The sequence below is a fragment of the Diplotaxodon limnothrissa genome, linkage group LG23, assembly GCF_057381915.1.
Source record: "Diplotaxodon limnothrissa isolate DT_005_m linkage group LG23, D_limnothrissa_male_GT1.1, whole genome shotgun sequence".
Taxonomy (NCBI): Eukaryota; Metazoa; Chordata; class Actinopteri; order Cichliformes; family Cichlidae; genus Diplotaxodon; species Diplotaxodon limnothrissa.
This window is the reverse complement of record NC_140617.1, coordinates 2,813,066-2,831,539: the sequence shown is the minus strand read 5'-3', so window position 1 is coordinate 2,831,539 and position 18,474 is coordinate 2,813,066. Positions and strand designations below refer to the sequence as shown.

At 38.7% G+C, this 18,474-nt stretch overlaps 1 protein-coding gene across 1 annotated transcript; it reads left to right on the top strand.

Moving 5' to 3' along the window:
* The first annotated feature begins 341 nt into the window (after positions 1-341).
* ghrhrl (growth hormone releasing hormone receptor, like) lies at positions 342-16,938 on the top strand. Its single transcript, XM_085347828.1, has 13 exons — positions 342-362; positions 4,976-5,081; positions 5,632-5,739; positions 7,145-7,236; positions 8,055-8,158; positions 9,041-9,173; positions 9,355-9,508; positions 10,918-10,978; positions 11,274-11,343; positions 11,519-11,610; positions 12,328-12,457; positions 12,757-12,798; positions 16,837-16,938. Exons 1-13 carry the CDS (start codon positions 342-344, stop codon positions 16,936-16,938), a joined length of 1,215 nt encoding a protein of 404 aa, XP_085203954.1.
* Positions 16,939-18,474: the final 1,536 nt, after the last annotated feature.

Genomic DNA, 18,474 nt, shown 5'->3' with positions numbered 1-18,474 from the left:
AGAAATATGAAAAGCAGACAAACGGGTGGTGTGATGCTCAGTGTGGCAAAGAGAGAATGGGAACAGGGCAAACACTCATCCCCGTGTACCTCTTCATTCTCTTTCGCTACTCAGGACTGCTGAGAATCATAATGAACTACACACACACACATAGACGCACACAATCACGACAAACAAGACCAGTGCTACAGTACTGTATGGGAGGTCTGTATTCTGCTGAAAGCTCAGATATGATTGAAAATTTGCATTTTAATCAGGACGTGAGTGAAAAACAAATAGAAAGACAAAAGGGTGGAAAGGAACTCTAGTTTTGGCTGCATAGTTACATACACACATAAAAAATGTATGGCACCCCTTCTGAGGTAAACCATGTTCATTCTGCTATTAGATTGATTGCTTACGTGTAGATTTACATTCTATAAAAGAGAAGAGAAAATCTAGAACGGACTTTGTTTGATCCAATTATGCTAAACTACACCAGCTCTTTCGTTCATATCTATCTTACCTGCAAGAAAACAAAAAGGGAAAAAAAGTCAAACTGTTCCTTTCTGTTGACATAATCTGAACTTTAGAGGCTGACCTTGTTTGTTCTATCTTTCTGATTGAATGACGATGTTATGTTTTTGCACTGTGCCTGAGTACTGCGTAAAGCAGCATAAAAGTGCACCCCATTTGCTTTTGAAAATAGATGGCAGCATCTGCAAAGTGAGCCCATTCCTATGGCCCCTTTTTGGGTAGTTAGTGGATAATAGGCTTCACCTCTCAGGGAACATATTTTATGGCAGGCAGCATGCTAACCTGGCAACGCAAATGGACCACTGGCTTTGCATTTAGTTTCAAGGCTCATATTGTTCAGACTTACCTTGTGCAGCCACCCACCCATCTTTAAATCTCCCACTGTTTCTGTCTTTTAACTGCAGCATACTGTCTCCATCATGCTCTTGAAATGCATGAGCACGACATGCACCCTTGGTGCCTGTAACCATCCAGTCTTGACTTGCTGTATTCTTCACCCCCTGCATTCAAAACGGGTCTTACTTCCCCTAACCTGCACGCTACTCCTATAGAATAAATGTCCTCACAGCACCCTTTTGCATGAGAAACAGCTATTTAGTCATATTTATGATTTTTCAACAATGAATATAAATGCCCTAGAACTAATTTTACAATGAATTACCCCTGGTTTAGAAGGAAACAATTTAGCGCTATACAAACTGAAGCACAACACACTGCACAGTCTTTCTGTTTGCATTCATTATATCTGCAGAAGACAAGGGAAGCCTTTAAAAAAAAAATCCCCTGCCAGCCTTTGAACGAGAAGAGTAGTAATTGTTGGGTAAAATTCACCATAACACCTCTCATTATATTATTAGCATTGCATTAGGAACAAAGAGGACTGGCAGGGATATGTATGCTCTGGTTGTTTCTAACATTTCCACATATCATTGATGGAGGGGGGATAGTACTGAGTGCTTGCATGTTTGTTTCCACTTACTTAAAGAAAATGAAGAGGAAACACTTTTTGTGTCCAACAGTTGTCAGTGAGATTGTGTTAATTTCCAGCGAGTTTCCTGTATGTGTTTATTCTGTAGGTGGTTTTGGCATACATACTAAAGCGGTCTGTTATTTGTAAGACTATCATTATCTGTGTGTGTGTGTGTGTGTGTGTGTGAGAGAGAGATGATGAACTTGTTCACAGTGAGATGAAAATGGCTGAGATGAGTAATAGAAATGAACAGTTTCATTCCCCAAGTTTAGATATCTGTTTTTAAATAAATCATGAATTCTAAGGTACAGGTTTCTTCTTGTTTGGATAAACAACCTTCTGTTTGCCTTTGATAAGAATCTCAAAGGCAGACCTGATCATAAATATCTTATCTAACATGTAAAACTGACACTTATTTAGTGTTTGATAGTGAGGAGATTCATAACTGCACCATTTCACCATTTCTTTAAATGACAACTTTAGAATAACACGTATATATTAGATTTTTTTTTTTTTAAATCAGGTCTTTTGCTACTCATTCATCATTTTATTTTCCATTTCCAAACCAATTTTCATGTCTTTCAGCAGAATTGGTGCAACAACCCTGAAAGTCAACCAATATTTTTCAGTAAAATGAAACTGCGGTGTTTTCCCCCCCGATAATTTTACACTTCACTGAATTCAAATCAAAGCACAGGTTTATGATATTAAAAACACTGTATTTGTGCACGAGTATGCACATGTAATTTCATGAAATCACTCCTGGTGGCCTTTCAAATGAGGCTGTTTCACCTACAGAAAAACCCGTCTTTTTAAAGGCAAATGCTTGTGGCGCACAAACAGTTCATCCTATTGGATGGCACTCAGAAAGGTGGTGACTAATCAGGGTTCTCCACAGGAAGTCTTTGTCGTCCCACAGGAATTTAGCCTCTGAGGGTTTGTTTCATTAAGAGCTTGGTAGCATCTTGTCAGAAAGACACTTGTTTTCCCCTCAAGGATTTTTAAACTGAGATGGAAATGAGCTGAAACAAGGACAAAAGTCTTAGCAATATGTGTGTATCTGTAACAGATGTTTTGTGTTTTAGGGCTGTGTGACCTGCTGTCTTAATCTGTGGAGGTTAAATGGATTCAAAGTAAAGAAACAGCTCAAAGAGCTGCCCTGTAACTACTCGGCATTGGGTAGTTACAAATTGCAAGATAGGCTCAAAATGTTAAAATTAGAGGGGCGTTATGATATATTTGCCTCCGTTTTCTTGTTTTGTCCTTGTGCCATGTTTTAAACATACACACGTTTGTTTGATTATCTTTATGAGGGCATTCATTGACACAATACATTTCCTAGTGCCTTATCTTGAAGTTAACTATCACAAATAAGTGCTGCTCCCATCCTCTATCCTAACTCTAATATAAAACTAATTCTAGAATAAACTAAAAACAAGTCTTCATCTTCAACCAGTGCTTTAAAGCGGGTGTGAGAAAGTGAGGATAGGCCAAAATACCCTCACTCTGATGATTTAAGACTCAAACCAGCCCTCATAAAGATAGTTCTACTACTATAATCCGCACACACACACGAGTTGTATATCCATTAATTCAGAGAACATTATGTTTTGACTTGCTTTTATCCCCATAAGGAAAACACATCCTCATAAAGTTAAGATTAAGGTCAGCAAAACAAGAGCTGTACCTTGACCACACACGTGTAAGTCGTGTGACTTACCAGTGTTATTCCTGTGGACACGTACAGTGTCTGCAAGCGCCACACGGTCAGGTGGACTGACTCATTATCTCTTCCATCTGTGATATTTCTGCTTTAATGTTTTTCTTCTTTTATGGCAGATGCTCCAGATAATTTCCATTTCTAAATGGAAATAACCATATTGCTTTGGAATTAGTAGAGAGATTATTAAACTGAGGAATGTAGTAACTGACGTCAAGGAAGCTTTTACAGTAAGAGATTCTGTTGCCTTCATATGGTGAGGCACCATATTGAGCTATCTATGTACAGGTGGGTAGCAATAATATGAAGCACACTGTTGCAGTATCTTGTAACAGCTCAACAAGACCCCCTCTGCTGCTCTGACCTTTAGATTGAGACCACATAAGTTTGCTGGCAGGATAAAATAATGAGATATATAGATTTTTTGATTTAACCCATAGCTGTCACTGTAGCCCCCCCAAATCTACCTCAGTCACTGCCGACCATTTGCATTCCTGCAGAGAGAGAAATTGTTGTGCAGTATATTTAAAAAAATGTTCAGTTAAATTTATGTGTGCTTGTTTTGTAAGATAGATTACATAAAAAACATTAATGTTGACCCTAACTGGAGGGTCGGATGTTAGGCTATAAAATAATAGTGGATGTTTTTCACCCAGCATTGCCTATCTATGGTATGTTACCCATATCACAGAGAATGGTTTATTGTATATGTAGTGCGTTCTCAGTCCAAGGGGGTTGCATGTTGCATTTGTTCTTTGGAGTCTTTGCCCTGACTTACAGGTTTATGGCTCCCATTTTTCATTTTACAATGTGCAGGGTTACTGATATTAAAGAGTACTGCTATAAAGCAAAATGTAGCCAAAACTCTGATTGGTTAAACCTAACCAATCAGCATTTAGTGCCTAAACCATCCATCCATCCATTTACGTCCGATTATCCAGTTCAGGGTCACGGTCCATTCATCGATCTATTTTCCTAACTGCCAATTCAAGGTTCTGGGAAGCTGGAGCCTAAACCGGCTGTCATAGGGCGAGAGGCGGGATAACAGCAAAGTAAGGTGCAAAACGCAAAGCTCCAAAGCTCCAAGCAGCATGGGAACCACAATCCCCCGATGGATAAACAGTGACTTACCTCTCAAGCTGACCTTTGCAGGACTCAGCTGGACCCAGACAGCATCTGACAAAAGGATATTATTTGATGTGCTGGCGTGAGAGCGCATTGACCTTTTAAAAAAAAACAAAAAAAAACAACCCAACAACAACAACAATGTATTTTTACAAAAATATATTTTAGTGCAACAGATTGCAGCAATACACACAAATTCATGCACTTTAAGTTTACAGTTTCATGCCACTCTGCTGCTTTCTTCCCTGCACTCTCTACCATCCAACACTTGCCTTACATCGACCCTTTACCCCCTTATTTGTTGGGCTCCCAAAAAACATCACAGTGAAAAATTAGGACACCGATAAAAAGAAGAATGTCTGAGTCGGAGCATGGATGGATAGTTGCTCATTTTCAAACGTCTTCTGTGTGATGTATTAAAAGATATTTTTGGTAAATGCCATCAATGGAAATAAGTATGTGTTTTGTTTTGTTTTGTTGTGTTTTAGCTAGAAAGTAAAATGAGTCACTGCTCTTTTAAAAGAAGGCGCAATTTTTTTTCACATACACGGAGTCTCTTTCATGTAATGAGACACTAACTTAGCACAGCTTATACCTCTCAGTGTACTAAACATCTCTCCCCTTGCCTTGTTTTGTACCTCTAGGCGTTCTCAAGTCTGCATCCTGAATGTGAATACATTTTTCAGCTGGAGAAAGAAGAGCGTCACTGCCTTCAGTACATTGCAGAACAGGAGAACAGAAGCACAGAAGGTGTGTTTTCCTTTTTGAAATCTAACCATCCTGTTCTCATCATTGCAACTGCTTATATGAATTCATGGGTGGTTGCAGTTGTGTTATGAAATATAGTAATGCTCACATTAAGTGCAGGGGTCTGAGCTGGAATAGAAGCTTCACAGAAAACCATCCATTATCGGGAAATATTCTTGTTGGCGTTCTAACTGCAGAATGAAAACAAACTAGGTGATATATCACTTTGATGCATCAGTAAATGAGACCAATAAGGATAGCAACATAAGGGTTTATGTATGTAATCTATCACAAGATAAGGCTTTTGCTTGGGGACCTACAGTACTTTTTTTGTCCTTATGAAATGTACAAGGAGGTGGGCGCTAGGCCGTTGAAGATTGCAGTTGGAAGCAAGCTCATGATTTACACCACTTGCTTTTACACTCTATCTATATATTTTTAACTGTGTATTTCAGATATGATTTATGGAATCTCACTGTCTTTCCTTCCGATTCAGCACTCTGATACTCACCTTTTCTAACCTTCTTTCTCCTCCTAAACCTTTGTCGAAAAGGTTGTTGGCCCTTCTGGGATGCGGTCACCTGCTGGCCTCATGCAGTTGTTGGGGAGACTGTGCACAGAGCTTGTCCTGCAGTCTTCTCCCTCTTCAGAAATAGCACAGGTGAGTGCCAGATCACATGCTGGAAACGGGCCATTATTAAGCTAAATTATTAATCCTCTGACGTCAAAGGGTGTTTTTTGTAATACTGATGTCTTCATAAAGTGCGTGTTTTTTTTCATTCGGTGATTAAATTGATCTTTTGGGCAGGCTATGAATTTGTGTTGTCACAGGAGACTGCAATCCAATTAAATTTTCACTAACAGATAAATAAGCAAGTTTGAAAGTGTGCACAGATAGTCAAACCCAAAATGAGCAAACAAGATGTACATACTCAACAGACTCTGACCACCACTAAGAGGCAGCAGCTCAGTGAAGCCATACTTAAGTACATTGATGCCCTGGGCAAAATTCAAGCGCCATATTAACTTTATGTCAAGTCGGTGAGCAGGACTTTAACTTGCGAGCGAAATCTAACAACTGAAAAAGGTTAATACAATGACAGACATGAGGTTTAAAAGGATTGAAAACATCAGCATTTTCAGACATACAGTAGCAATATCTGAAATTTGATTTATTAGGGCCCGAGCACTCACAGTGTGAAAGCCCTGCTCTAACCCCAACAAGCAAACTCCTCCTACGGATTCAGTAGGATCAACCACGTATTTGGTCAGTCCCAGCTACAGACACTGCTGGTGCTAAACTGTGAAACCATTTTGTTTCCATTAAAGGAGGCGTCTGTGGCGCCAGTCATGGTGAATGAATTTGAACACATTTGATACGTCCCCCCCAGAAACTGACATTTTTTAATAATAGTTATGTTTAACACTAGCAAATACTTAAGGAATTGATGTTGCTTTATTTTGAAAATGTAATCAATATATATGATATGATATAAACATATCAGTTTCGTTCTGTTCTTCACACTGTACAATAACATGTGAACTGTGATCATCATTAGCTGGAGGAGCCACTATGTCGTTAGTGCACTGGTTTTCTTTAAAGGGGATTAATAGCAAAAGATGGGGAATTTTTTTTACCTCTATTAAACTTATTTTCAGCTCACCAATTTCTTGAATGATTTTTAAATTTGACTGATTTCACCAGATTAGCTTGCTTTAACTAGGCTTCAACAGAATTACGCACGTATCAGGATATGGTCAAATGAAACTGCGATACAATAATGCAGATGTTTGTATTGCAGTTTTGGTGTTTTCAGAATTGTCATGCTCCTGATTACCACTGCACACAAGCTACAGTTGAGAATGTCAGTTTTGCAGATGAAGTCTAGATGATGAGTCAGGGGGGTCAGCACTAAAGTAAGAAATTTTATGACAATCCACGAGAACTTTTTCTGACATTTCAGTCTGCATCAAAATATCACACATAAATATGTAACCCTGATTATTACTAAAGTCAGTCTCAGCATTGCACAACTGACTCTTGAGCTCACATCTTTTGTCTTTAGGGTCAGTGAGCCGAAACTGTACAAGTGGAGGTTGGTCGAGGCCGTTCCCACCATACCATGTTGCCTGCAATGTGGATGATGACATTCCCGAGGTGAGAGTTGCTGAAGCGAGGCAGCTAGGGATGTCAGACTGAGGAATGTGAGACTAGATTGGGAGCACAGAGGTCAGGCAGAAAATTAGAAACAGGAGGAGAAGCACCAGGAACAAAGAGGCAACCAACAGCAATAAAGGGGAAACAAAACAGAAGGACAGAAATGCACCTGTGGAAATAAACAAAAAAAAGCTAGCAAAATTATTAACATATTCCATGTTTCAGGACACATTTGGGACTGTAGTTGAACCACTGTGCATGTTCCTACTTTTGCTTCTTTGGAGATTCAGGTACAGCTAACACATGATAGTTGGCTGTATGAAAAATCATACAAATATAAACACTTTTGCAGAATGAGTGGATCTAATTTGACCCGTTGCATAATAGCTCACAAAGAGAGCATGAAGTCTTTTCTTTTGGAAAGATTCCATATTTGATGCTAAAAAGAGCATATTTTTGTATTATTATTATTATTGTTATTTTAAAAAGACGTCTTAAATGTTCCAAATAGCTGAAGTAGAACATTAGTAATTAAATGTGACAGTGTATTGTAATTAAGTAGCTTTTTCATAGTAGATTTAGCTATGTGCTTAGCCAACTCTCTTTCTGCCATTAGGCTAAGACACAAAATATGGAAAGCTTTCTTGCAGTTATTCCACAGTCATCTCCTCAGTGCAGTTTAGTCTCAATCTTGCCTGTAATTTAGACTCATTTTAAGACATTACATTCATTTTGATGTCTGACATCATTTTGAAAAGCTTTGATATTTGAGTATAATTTCCTTTCATTCAAAATCTTCATTTTCATCCTGCTTCCAGATGGAGGAGTCTTACTTTGCCTCAGTGAAGCTCATATACACCATTGGCTACAGCATCTCTCTAGTGGTGTTGGCTGTTGCTGTGTTGATCCTGCTACTCTTCAGGTATAAACCGAAAATACTGATTTTTATTTAGCTTTTTGTCAGTAAAAAGCACATTTTGGGTGACATAAGCAATGGAAATAACAGCTCGAAATTCAGATGAACTGCTTTACAAAGGATGCAACTTTATTGTTCACAGAACAATAAAGTGGGATTGCTGATGGGTTCAAGGCACTCTCTTCAAGTCTGGGTTTATGAAAAACTTTTACCAGTGCCTGATACTCATCGACACTCACACAGCACATGGCAGTTTTGCAACTCTGCCACGTCTTTGTGTCCCCATTTGGAATTAGATCTGATGGAATGTGTAAGAGATAAGGGAGTTGGGAAATTTACACTCTTTGTAGGATTTAGATTACACAGCTGATAACACTGTGATGTCTGTACAGTGCATGTGGTGCCATAAAAGGCTCGTGTTGCATGAAAACTGGAAACAGATGAAATAACCTTCCTGGCTCTTTCCACATTTAAATAAGCCCACCGACCAACACCTATCTGTTTTGTAGGCCTGACACGTGCCTTAGTCTCCTCACCAAGTCTGTAACCAAATGCCAAGACAGCGTTTTGAAAACTTATGCACCAGCTCTGTGGGTTACAGTTTGTTTGTTCCTCTTTCCAGCTGATTGTTTATGAATCTAATCTGATTGCCAGTAAATTGCTTCACGAACAAGATCACTGGCATCAGTTACATCTCTGTCTCTTTTTTATTTTTGTTCTCTGCCACTCACATTTTTCTTTGTTCACTGATCAAAACTATGAACTAAAACCACAGACTGCGCCAGTTTGCACAGTTGTAGAAATGTGATGTTTTTGCATTTGCTGTTCATGATACAGTACAATGCAAAATCTCGTATTGGTTATAAATGTATTCCTGCTCTTTTACAGGAAACTGCGTTGTGCCAGGAACTTTATTCACATCCAGCTCTTTCTTACGTTCATCCTGAAAGCTGTGGCGGTGTTTATAAAGGATGCTACTCTGTTCTCAAGCGACGACACCAACCACTGCACCCTTTCCACAGTAAGATAATGATGCTCGGGACAAGTGCTTCTTGTTTGTATTAAGAAATTCCTCTGGGTGCATTTCCCTGATCTCATGTATTTATGCATAATCACATATTGCTTATGCACGCCTTACCACACTAATTCCTCCTTACACTTTGCTCTCTGTCCTTTCCCCTCTTCTTGTTCTTTCTGGTCAGTTTGCCTGTAAAGCCTCTGTGGTCTTCTGTCACTACTGTGTAATGGCAAACTTTTTTTGGCTCCTGGTGGAGGCACTTTACCTCAGTTCCCTGCTGCTCTCCTCTTTCTATCATAGCCGCCGATGCCTGTGGGGCTTCAGCTTGCTGGGATGGGGTGAGGACCTTGACATACAATTTCCCCAACATTTGCTATGTTGAGCCGCCTACCAAATTAAAGAACATGGCCCTACTTTGCAATATCTCAGATTTAACAATAGTGAGAAGACATGTATGATAACATTAGAATTTTCCAAAAATTACAGTTTTATAACTCATCTTTTTTTAGAGATACTGTAAAACACTTTAGAGAAAGAATCAGGTTAAAAAAAGTTTTACAATACTGTGAAAAGTCTTGAGCAATAAGTCTTCAAAAGGCTTGAAGATACCAAATATTACCTTTCGAGCTTGTTAGAACTCAGATTTGGCCTGAATTACCTTTTGTTCCATTTGTGTTTGCATGTTTCAGTAAATTACTCCACCTGTTTGTACTGTTGTATGTGTGTTTTTAAACGAAGAAAATACATGAATACAAAGAGGAATCTGAAAAAAATCCCTGTTTTTTGTTGCTCTTTTTGGATTGAACAAATACTGGCAGTGGGGATTTTCAATTTTTAACTCCATCAAACTTGCAGGTAGTTTGGAGCATTTATTTCATTTTGGAAAACTTCTGCCTCGTGCTGTCATTTTTTCCCAGTTAATATTCAAGTGTCTGTAAATAAAGCATAGCAAATACCAAAATAACATTTTTACCTTTTACTTTCCCATTGGGATTTTATTTGGATCACACCTAAAGTGCTGATTAGCAAAGTTTCACAGCAGCCTTCAAGGTCAAAAAGAACCAGAAACGGTAACATCAGCCAACATGTGCATATTATTATAACAGCTAAAAAGTTTCCTGGTTCAGTGGCATGTGCAGCATTGATCTATATTAACCTCCTAATACCTGGCGTCCACATATGTGGACATCACATTTTGGGTTATTTAGACCAAAATACTCAATTTTGCTCTACAAGGGCCTGATATCCTCTTACGAGGACATTGTACTGCTACTGTTCTATCGAAATTTTAAATGAATATCCTCATAAGTGTCTCTCATTTTTCTTAGAAACAAAAATTAGGCAAAAAAAAAATCCTGGTAATTCTTTGGGACCTGATGAATGTAAATACAATCAGCCCAAATATCAAAGAGAAATTAAAAATGCATGCTGTTCGGGTCTTAGGAGGTTAACGTTTATATTGATAATTTATTAGATCTGCTATAGATTGAATGTACCTGCCTCTCACACTATGAGATCTTGGATAGAATTATGTGGGTTCATTGTACTTACTGTAAGATGTACACTGTAGTGCACACAACCTTTAAAATAATTCATTTACATTTTATTCCTTCTGCATGGTGCAGATATTAGGAAAATTGATACTCGTCCAATCAGTTCACACACTGGTAGCTTCCTAACTCTGATTCAGCCATTTTCGTGTGTAATGATTGCATCTCACTGACACTAGTTTTGATTTCTGTAACAGGTGTGCCGGTGCTCTTCATAGTCCTGTGGATTGGATCCAGGGTGTATTTTGAGGACACAGAGTTTGTATAAACTTGAATTACAGCTTCTATAGCCACAATCATTATTATTTCTCATAAGCAGCAATAGGTGAAATGCTAAATTGTGCTAAATTAATGAAAATGATGCATATAAACGCATTAGAGGGGAATGTGAACGTGAGTCTACTGTACATAATATTGTAAGTGCATTTACATGGATAATTTGCACTCACTTTGTACTCAGCAGTAATTGTTGGGTGTTATTTTTAGGACGTCGATTAAATTTACTGCATGCAATGCTTGAAGAAATCTTCTAAAGTGCACATTTCTTGCACAGATGTTGGGACATCAATGAGGACTCACCCTATTGGTGGATCATCAAGGGGCCGATTGTTGTCTCTATAGCGGTAAATGCCACACCAGCCTAAGTTAATTATACGCTTGGCTGCTCATATTGTTGCCATGACATTCAATAATCATGTTGCTGAAAGCAGCATTTGATGTAATACTTGTTACAGTTTTTAAAATTTTTATTATTAGTATTAGTATTGATTTTTGCATTCTTGCTTTTTCTTTCAACAGGTCAATTTTATGCTCTTCATGAATATCATCAGAATTCTAATACAAAAGCTCAATCCACGTCTGATCCAGTTCAATAACTCCTCTCAGTACAGGTAATCCTTTAGGTGCAGACACAGTTGTAGACAATGGGAACTCGGCCGTGATACAGAATCTCATATTTTAGTCATTATTGCATTTTGAACACAGAAACGATCAAATTCATCTCGTTTCTGATACAAGACGTGTTTATCTTCAATTGGCAAACGTTTTCAGACATTTTGAAATACTTTTCTTCACTCACTGGTACTTTTTTACTCTGATAGTTACCGTTTGATGCTGAGAACATTGCAAGTTGTGCCAAAAATTAAAAACTATTGTAGGCCATGAATAATTCAGTAATTCAGTCTGGCCACGTCTGCAGTTCCGCTTACCAAGAGGCTCATTAGAATTTCTAATTGAAATAGACTCACTAATTAACTGAAAATGTTCAGGCACATCACGTAAATCCGGATCTCATAAAAGAAATACCATAGGTACAGTAAGTTAAATGATGCTTGACTTAATTGCACCAGTTAAGTTCACATGTTCCCTGACACATAAAGACATTATCTCTGCAGCTACATTTTAATAGCCCTATTTGAAATCATGCCCCCGCTGCTTACCTTTCCTCTTGTAAAGAGAGGCTGCATACAGAATGACACACACAAAGACAAAGATCATCTTGATTGGCATCTGATCATTACTGTGTCTGCATGCATGATGATATCAGGTGCAGCATTCAAATGAGGTACGTATAAGCAGACTCTTTTTCCTTTGCTTTTGTGCAACAGGCGCCTGACTAAATCCACCCTCCTCCTCATCCCTTTGTTTGGAACTCACTACATGTTCTTCAATTTTCTGCCCGACTACTTCAATATTAACCTGCGCCTTTGTATCGAGCTCTGTATGGGGTCCTTCCAGGTACACACATGGATTGCATCAACACTAATGGCACATACTGTACATGCTGTACCATAGTCTCTTCAGCATCCTGTGATAATCCTTCATGTTAACTTGGCTTCCACTGTTTGAGCATTATGGGTGTGAGACAGCATCTCGACGACATTAGATCTTTGTGTTGCAGGCCTAGAATTGAAAGTCAGTTTGGTTATTAGATCTGCTTCACTTTCTGTCCTTTTAGGCAGCATGTTCCATTTATTAATGAAAGTGTCACTTATTATTATCATAAATATTAATGATTAAACCCATCTCTTTCACAGGGGCTTCTTGTGGCCATTCTGTATTGCTTTCTAAATCAAGAGGTCAGTACACAAACCACACTACTCTAAAGTGTTCAGAAAATTGCACACACAATTTACACACACTGTGGTGCATAATTAGCCTTCACGTGAGACTCATACACATCAGCCACAATGCGCAAAACTGTCCCATGGTGTCTCAGAAGCATAGTATTATTGTTATTCTAGAAGCATGGGTCACACTTAGCGCAACCTCAAAGAGGCTCAGTTATATTGAGATGAGGAATGTTTGGAGGCCAAGTCAGCACCTTGAACTCTCTCGTGTTCCTGAAACGATTCCTGAACAGCTTTTTGCACTGCGACGGAGCATTTTCACTGGCTGAAAGAGCCCAATGCCATCAGGGAATAGTGCTGCCGTGGAGAAGTGTGACAGATGGTCTGCCACAATATTTAGGCATGTCATGCATGACAAAGGAACATGGGGAGTTTCCCAGAGGAACATTGCTTGTCTGTTTCTCACAATGTATCTGGCAGGCCATGGCTCATATAGTCAGCAAGCTGTTATGCGCTATGTATCCACTAGACCCCTATCATACCCATCATTAAGATTTTGAGCAGTTTGTGCTAAAGTAGCTGCTGTGTGGCAAGGCTTTGCTCCCCAGGCGCTTCAGTGAGCATTTTAATATTGTGGCTAATCTGTATTCCAGCAGGAGGTAACTGGTTTAGAGTTGTCAGTGCTAAAAATGCAAAAAATATTTTCCACTTCTCTTCCCAGCATTGCATAAGGAAAGGACCCAGCATGCTTATGTAACTGGCAAGATTAATGTAAGGCCAGCCTCCAAAAAACTGGGGGCAGAAGCAGACAGTGTACACTATATGACTCACATGCTTTAGAGACACAAGAAACACGTTAGAGTCACCGAATGGTCATGAGAATTATTTCATTTAATGTACTATTTGTATGATTACCTATGTAACCTATTTAATTGTTTCACTGATACACAGAATGAATGCATTGATTCTCAGCAAGAAATATATAAATATATACATATATAAAACACTGTGTTTAGCTTTCATCTGTCAACAGTGAGGTGATTCTTGTTTCACTTTTAAAGTATAAAAGAAATAGTCTGACATTTTGCTAAATATAGATGTTTGTCTTCTACAACTTTTTTCTTCATTGGTTACTAAGAAAATTGATACAAGTTGCACCTCTGTTATATAAAACTACTGCAACCCTATCTTATCCTTGCACTAATTTAAAAACGTAATTTAATATTCTAGTTCATTTAACTTTGTTTAGTTCTGCAAAAATGTAAGTGTAGAAGCGAAAAATCCAGAATTATTTTTAATCCAAGCAGTTTGGTTACCTGCCTCTCCTTGCCAGCAGTAGGTTGGCATATAATGCTCCATAATGATGCAAACTGCAATCAGACTTGTGGGTTTTTTTTGGTCTTTTTTGTTAATCATTAAACACATTGGATAAAAAAAAATGCTGTAGGCAGGGTTTGCCAAGCTAGCTGGTACCTAGTCACTGTGGCTCAGCGATTGCTGGTTGTAGACATACAGGGAGTGTATGTCTACAACCAGTAGACAACCAATTAAGCATATTAGGTGATGTGCATCTCTGTAATGAGAAGGGGTGTGGTCTAATGACATCAACACCCTATATCAGGTGTGCATAATTATTAGGCAACTTCCTTTCCTTTGGCAAAATGGGTCAAAAGAAGGACTTGACAGGCTCAGAAAAGTCAAAAATAATGAGATATCTTGCAGAGGGATGCAGCAGTCTCAAAATTGCAAAGCTTCTGAAGCGTGATCATCGAACAATCAAGCGTTTCATTCAAAATAGTCAACAGGGTCGCAAGAAGCGTGTGGAAAAACCAAGGCGCAAAATAACTGCCCATGAACTGAGAAAAGTCAAGCGTACAGCTGCCAAGATGCCACTTGCCACCAGTTTGGCCATATTTCAGAGCTGCAACATCACTGGAGTGCCCAAAAGCACAAGGTGTGCAATACTCAGAGACATGGCCAAGGTAAGAAAGGCTGAAAGACGACCACCACTGAACAAGACACACAAGCTGAAACGTCAAGACTGGGCCAAGAAATATCTCAAGACTGATTTTTCTAAGGTTTTATGGACTGATGTAATGAGAGTGAGTCTTGATGGGCCAGATGGATGGGCCCGTGGCTGGATTGGTAAAGGGCAGAGAGCTCCAGTCCCACTCAGACGCCAGCAAGGTGGAGGTGGAGTACTGGTTTGGGCTGGTATCATCAAAGGTGAGCTTGTGGGGCCTTTTCGGGTTGAGGATGGAGTCAAGCTCAACTCCCAGTCCTACTGCCAGTTTCTGGAAGACACCTTCTTCAAGCAGTGGTACAGGAAGAAGTCTGCATCCTTCAAGAAAAACATGATTTTCATGCAGGACAATGCTCCATCACACGCGTCCAAGTACTCCACAGCGTGGCTGGCAAGAAAGGGTATAAAAGAAGAAAAACTAATGACATGGCCACCTTGTTCACCTGATCTGAACCCCATTGAGAACCTGTGGTCCATCATCAAATGTGAGATTTACAAGGAGGGAAAACAGTACACCTCTCTGAACAGTGTCTGGGAGGCTATGGTTGCTGCTGCACGCAATGTTGATGGTGAACAGATCAAAACACTGACAGAATCCATGGATGGCAGGCTTTTGAGTGTCCTTGCAAAGAAAGGTGGCTATATTGGTCGCTGATTTGTTTTTGTTTTGTTTTTGAATGTCAGAAATGTATATTTGTGAATGTGGAGATGTTATATTGGTTTCACTGGTAAAAATAAATAATTGAAATGGGTATATATTTGTTTTTTGTTAAGTTGCCTAATAATTATGCACAGTAATAGTCACCTGCACACACAGATATCCCCCTAAAATAGCTAAAACTAAAAACAAACTAAAAACTACTTCCAAAAACATTCAGCTTTGATATTAATGAGTTTTCTGGGTTCATTGAGAACATGGTTGTTGTTCAATAATAAAATTATTCCTCAAAAATACAACTTGCCTAATAATTCTGCGCTCCCTGTATATTTAACCAGAATAAACAGATATCTTTATATGAATATGCAGAACCTGTAGGCACTGAACATGATTTCCATTTGTAGTGCACATGCCATCAAAGCTTGCAGGTAAAAGGCTTGATGGAGACTAAATGAGGGATTGCTTTTGCCAAAATGCACTCAAGCCATCGGCATTGTCTGATGTCAGTTAAGCTTTTGTCTTGGCTCGGATATTCATGAGCACTGCCAACCACAAAAATGGTTGTTGTAATAAGAGGCTAAGTCAAAATACCAGATTATGGGTTCCCAGTTTGCCATATAGTGCTTAACAAATTTATTATACCATCCATCCATCCATTCGCTTCCGCTTATCCTTTTCAGGGTCGCGGGGGGCGCTGGAGCCTATCCCAGCTGTCATAGGGCGAGAGGCAGGGTACACCCTGGACAGGTCGCCAGTCTGTCGCAGGGCTAACACACAGAACCAACTGTCATAAAAAATAAAGGAAAATATTTTATAAATATGTGAAAAACTTGCGTAAAACAAGACATTATGTTGTGTATAACAAATTGAATGCACATTTTTATACCCAAATATGGACTTCTATGAGAGACCGAGCACAGCAGTCAAACACTAAAACTTATTTTCCCAATCAGGAATGCAAGTAATTAACTTTAATTTGGCATGTCAATAAAAAAGAGTGTGCTTTACTTTTTTTCAACTATTTTTTTGTTGTTGTTGTTGTAAAGCTGTAAATTTGAAAATTCACGGTTAACTAAAATGAAACTACAATGAAAACCATTAAGAATTTCAAAGAGCTTACAGATACTTGTGATTAACCTTTACAGAAACATAAAAGATGATTTTGGTTATGACCATTACTATTAGTTTAGGGCGGCTTTGGCATAAACCTTACATTGAGTGGTGGTCTAAGCACTGCACATGTATCAAAAGGCTTTGAAAACAAATAAATGAATTTCCCAAAATGTTAAGCTATTGCTCTTACCATAATGATACAATCTAAACACTGATTTAAACAGATATTTATGCCTGTGTGTTTGCTTGATAGGTCCAGAAAGAGGTCCACATGCAGTGGTTGAGGTGGCAGGAAAGGAGTTACGGGGTAGTGTCTCCCGCTCCGAAAGGCAGTCAGATGGACACGCCTTTCTAGAAGCCCGAGATGCTTTTTGCTCCTTCCTGCAGAACCTTTGCTGAGTATTTGCAGAGAATTGCTTCTGTGCACATCATAATTTCTAACGAGCTGTACGTAGCACACACAATAAAAAGAGGTTGTCGAACATGCATCAGTGAAGCCGGGGCCTGGAAGTCATTTCAAGCTGATTCACTGACTGTTCTCCTTCAGTCAGATTGAATGAACTGGGGTGAACTATCAAAAGGAGAATAATTCTGAAATCCCTTGACATTTTACACATCCTACAAGCGAGCCTGTCAGTTTCCATCTGCATTTCCCAAAGGGCACTATGACAACTGAATTAGAATTTGAAACATCCCTGGAGGCATCAAAGGTCAAATTAAAGAATAATAATTTTGCATAGCCCATCAATTACGTAACCATCAGTTAGCAAGTCATTAGGTGTTGTTGTTGTTTTTATTAACCAGGAAACTACATATTATGATTAGCATTTGCATTTTAGATGCTTAAATAAGACCAAGTATATTGAAATCTGATAGCCTGCAGGACACTACATATGAAGCTGTAGCCTACTGCCAGGTGACGCACACATGACTCACCTCTTTAATCACTCAAATGACAATTAAAATGTCTTATTCTTAATGGCTTTCTTATTGTTCATTGGTATTTAAATATTATTCGGCACATGGGGGAGAGGTATTGTACAAGTTATGATTATTTCTTTGGTTTTTTGCCTCTTTCTTTTATGTATTCACTCGGCCTGTTTTTATTTAAGAATGAAAACCTGCACACTCAACCTTAAATGGCACGTCGTTGAAATGCACTACTCTGCAGACTTTGAAGGTTAAAGTTAATGCAGCATGTTGTGTTCTGGCAAGTTGTTCAGTCAGCCAAAGTGAACAAATGATCTGGATCTCCACTGCCATCTGCTATCAGCACAAAAATGTGAAAAAAGACTTTTTTTAATATAATGTTTAACTTTACATGCTAATGTATTGTCGAGTGCTTTCACCTACATGCTAAAAGAATAATATTAATACTGCACAAATAAATATGCTTTTTGCATCTTGTTTAGTGAAAAAAAAATCAAATGTAAGATGAAAACATAATAATTACCGCTACTTTTCATGCCTGCAATGTGTACATTTTATTTTATGTAAATTAGCTCTTATCCTTGACGTGAATGTATAAACTGTGAGACTGTTCCTTTATCACCACCTCTTACTTACTGTTTCAACTGAGCCTCTTTCTGTGATCTTTTAAAACCTTGTACCATGTCTGACTTCTGTAGGTTACAGCATAAACACTTTTACTCTGTGTAATTATGACTCTGCAGTTTCTTTCATAATGACAGAAAACATCTGCTGCCAGCTACAAAATGTTTTAACACTTTTACGCCACTGCAAAGATGATGGGGTATCCACTTGCTTAAATACTTAAATAATTAGATCTGGTTTGCAGTGCAGCTTGTATGTTATGTCCTCACCTTTGTTATAATATAGCCATTAAAATGTGTAGAAGTATGTGTTCAGTTCACATGCGGGTGGAGAAGTG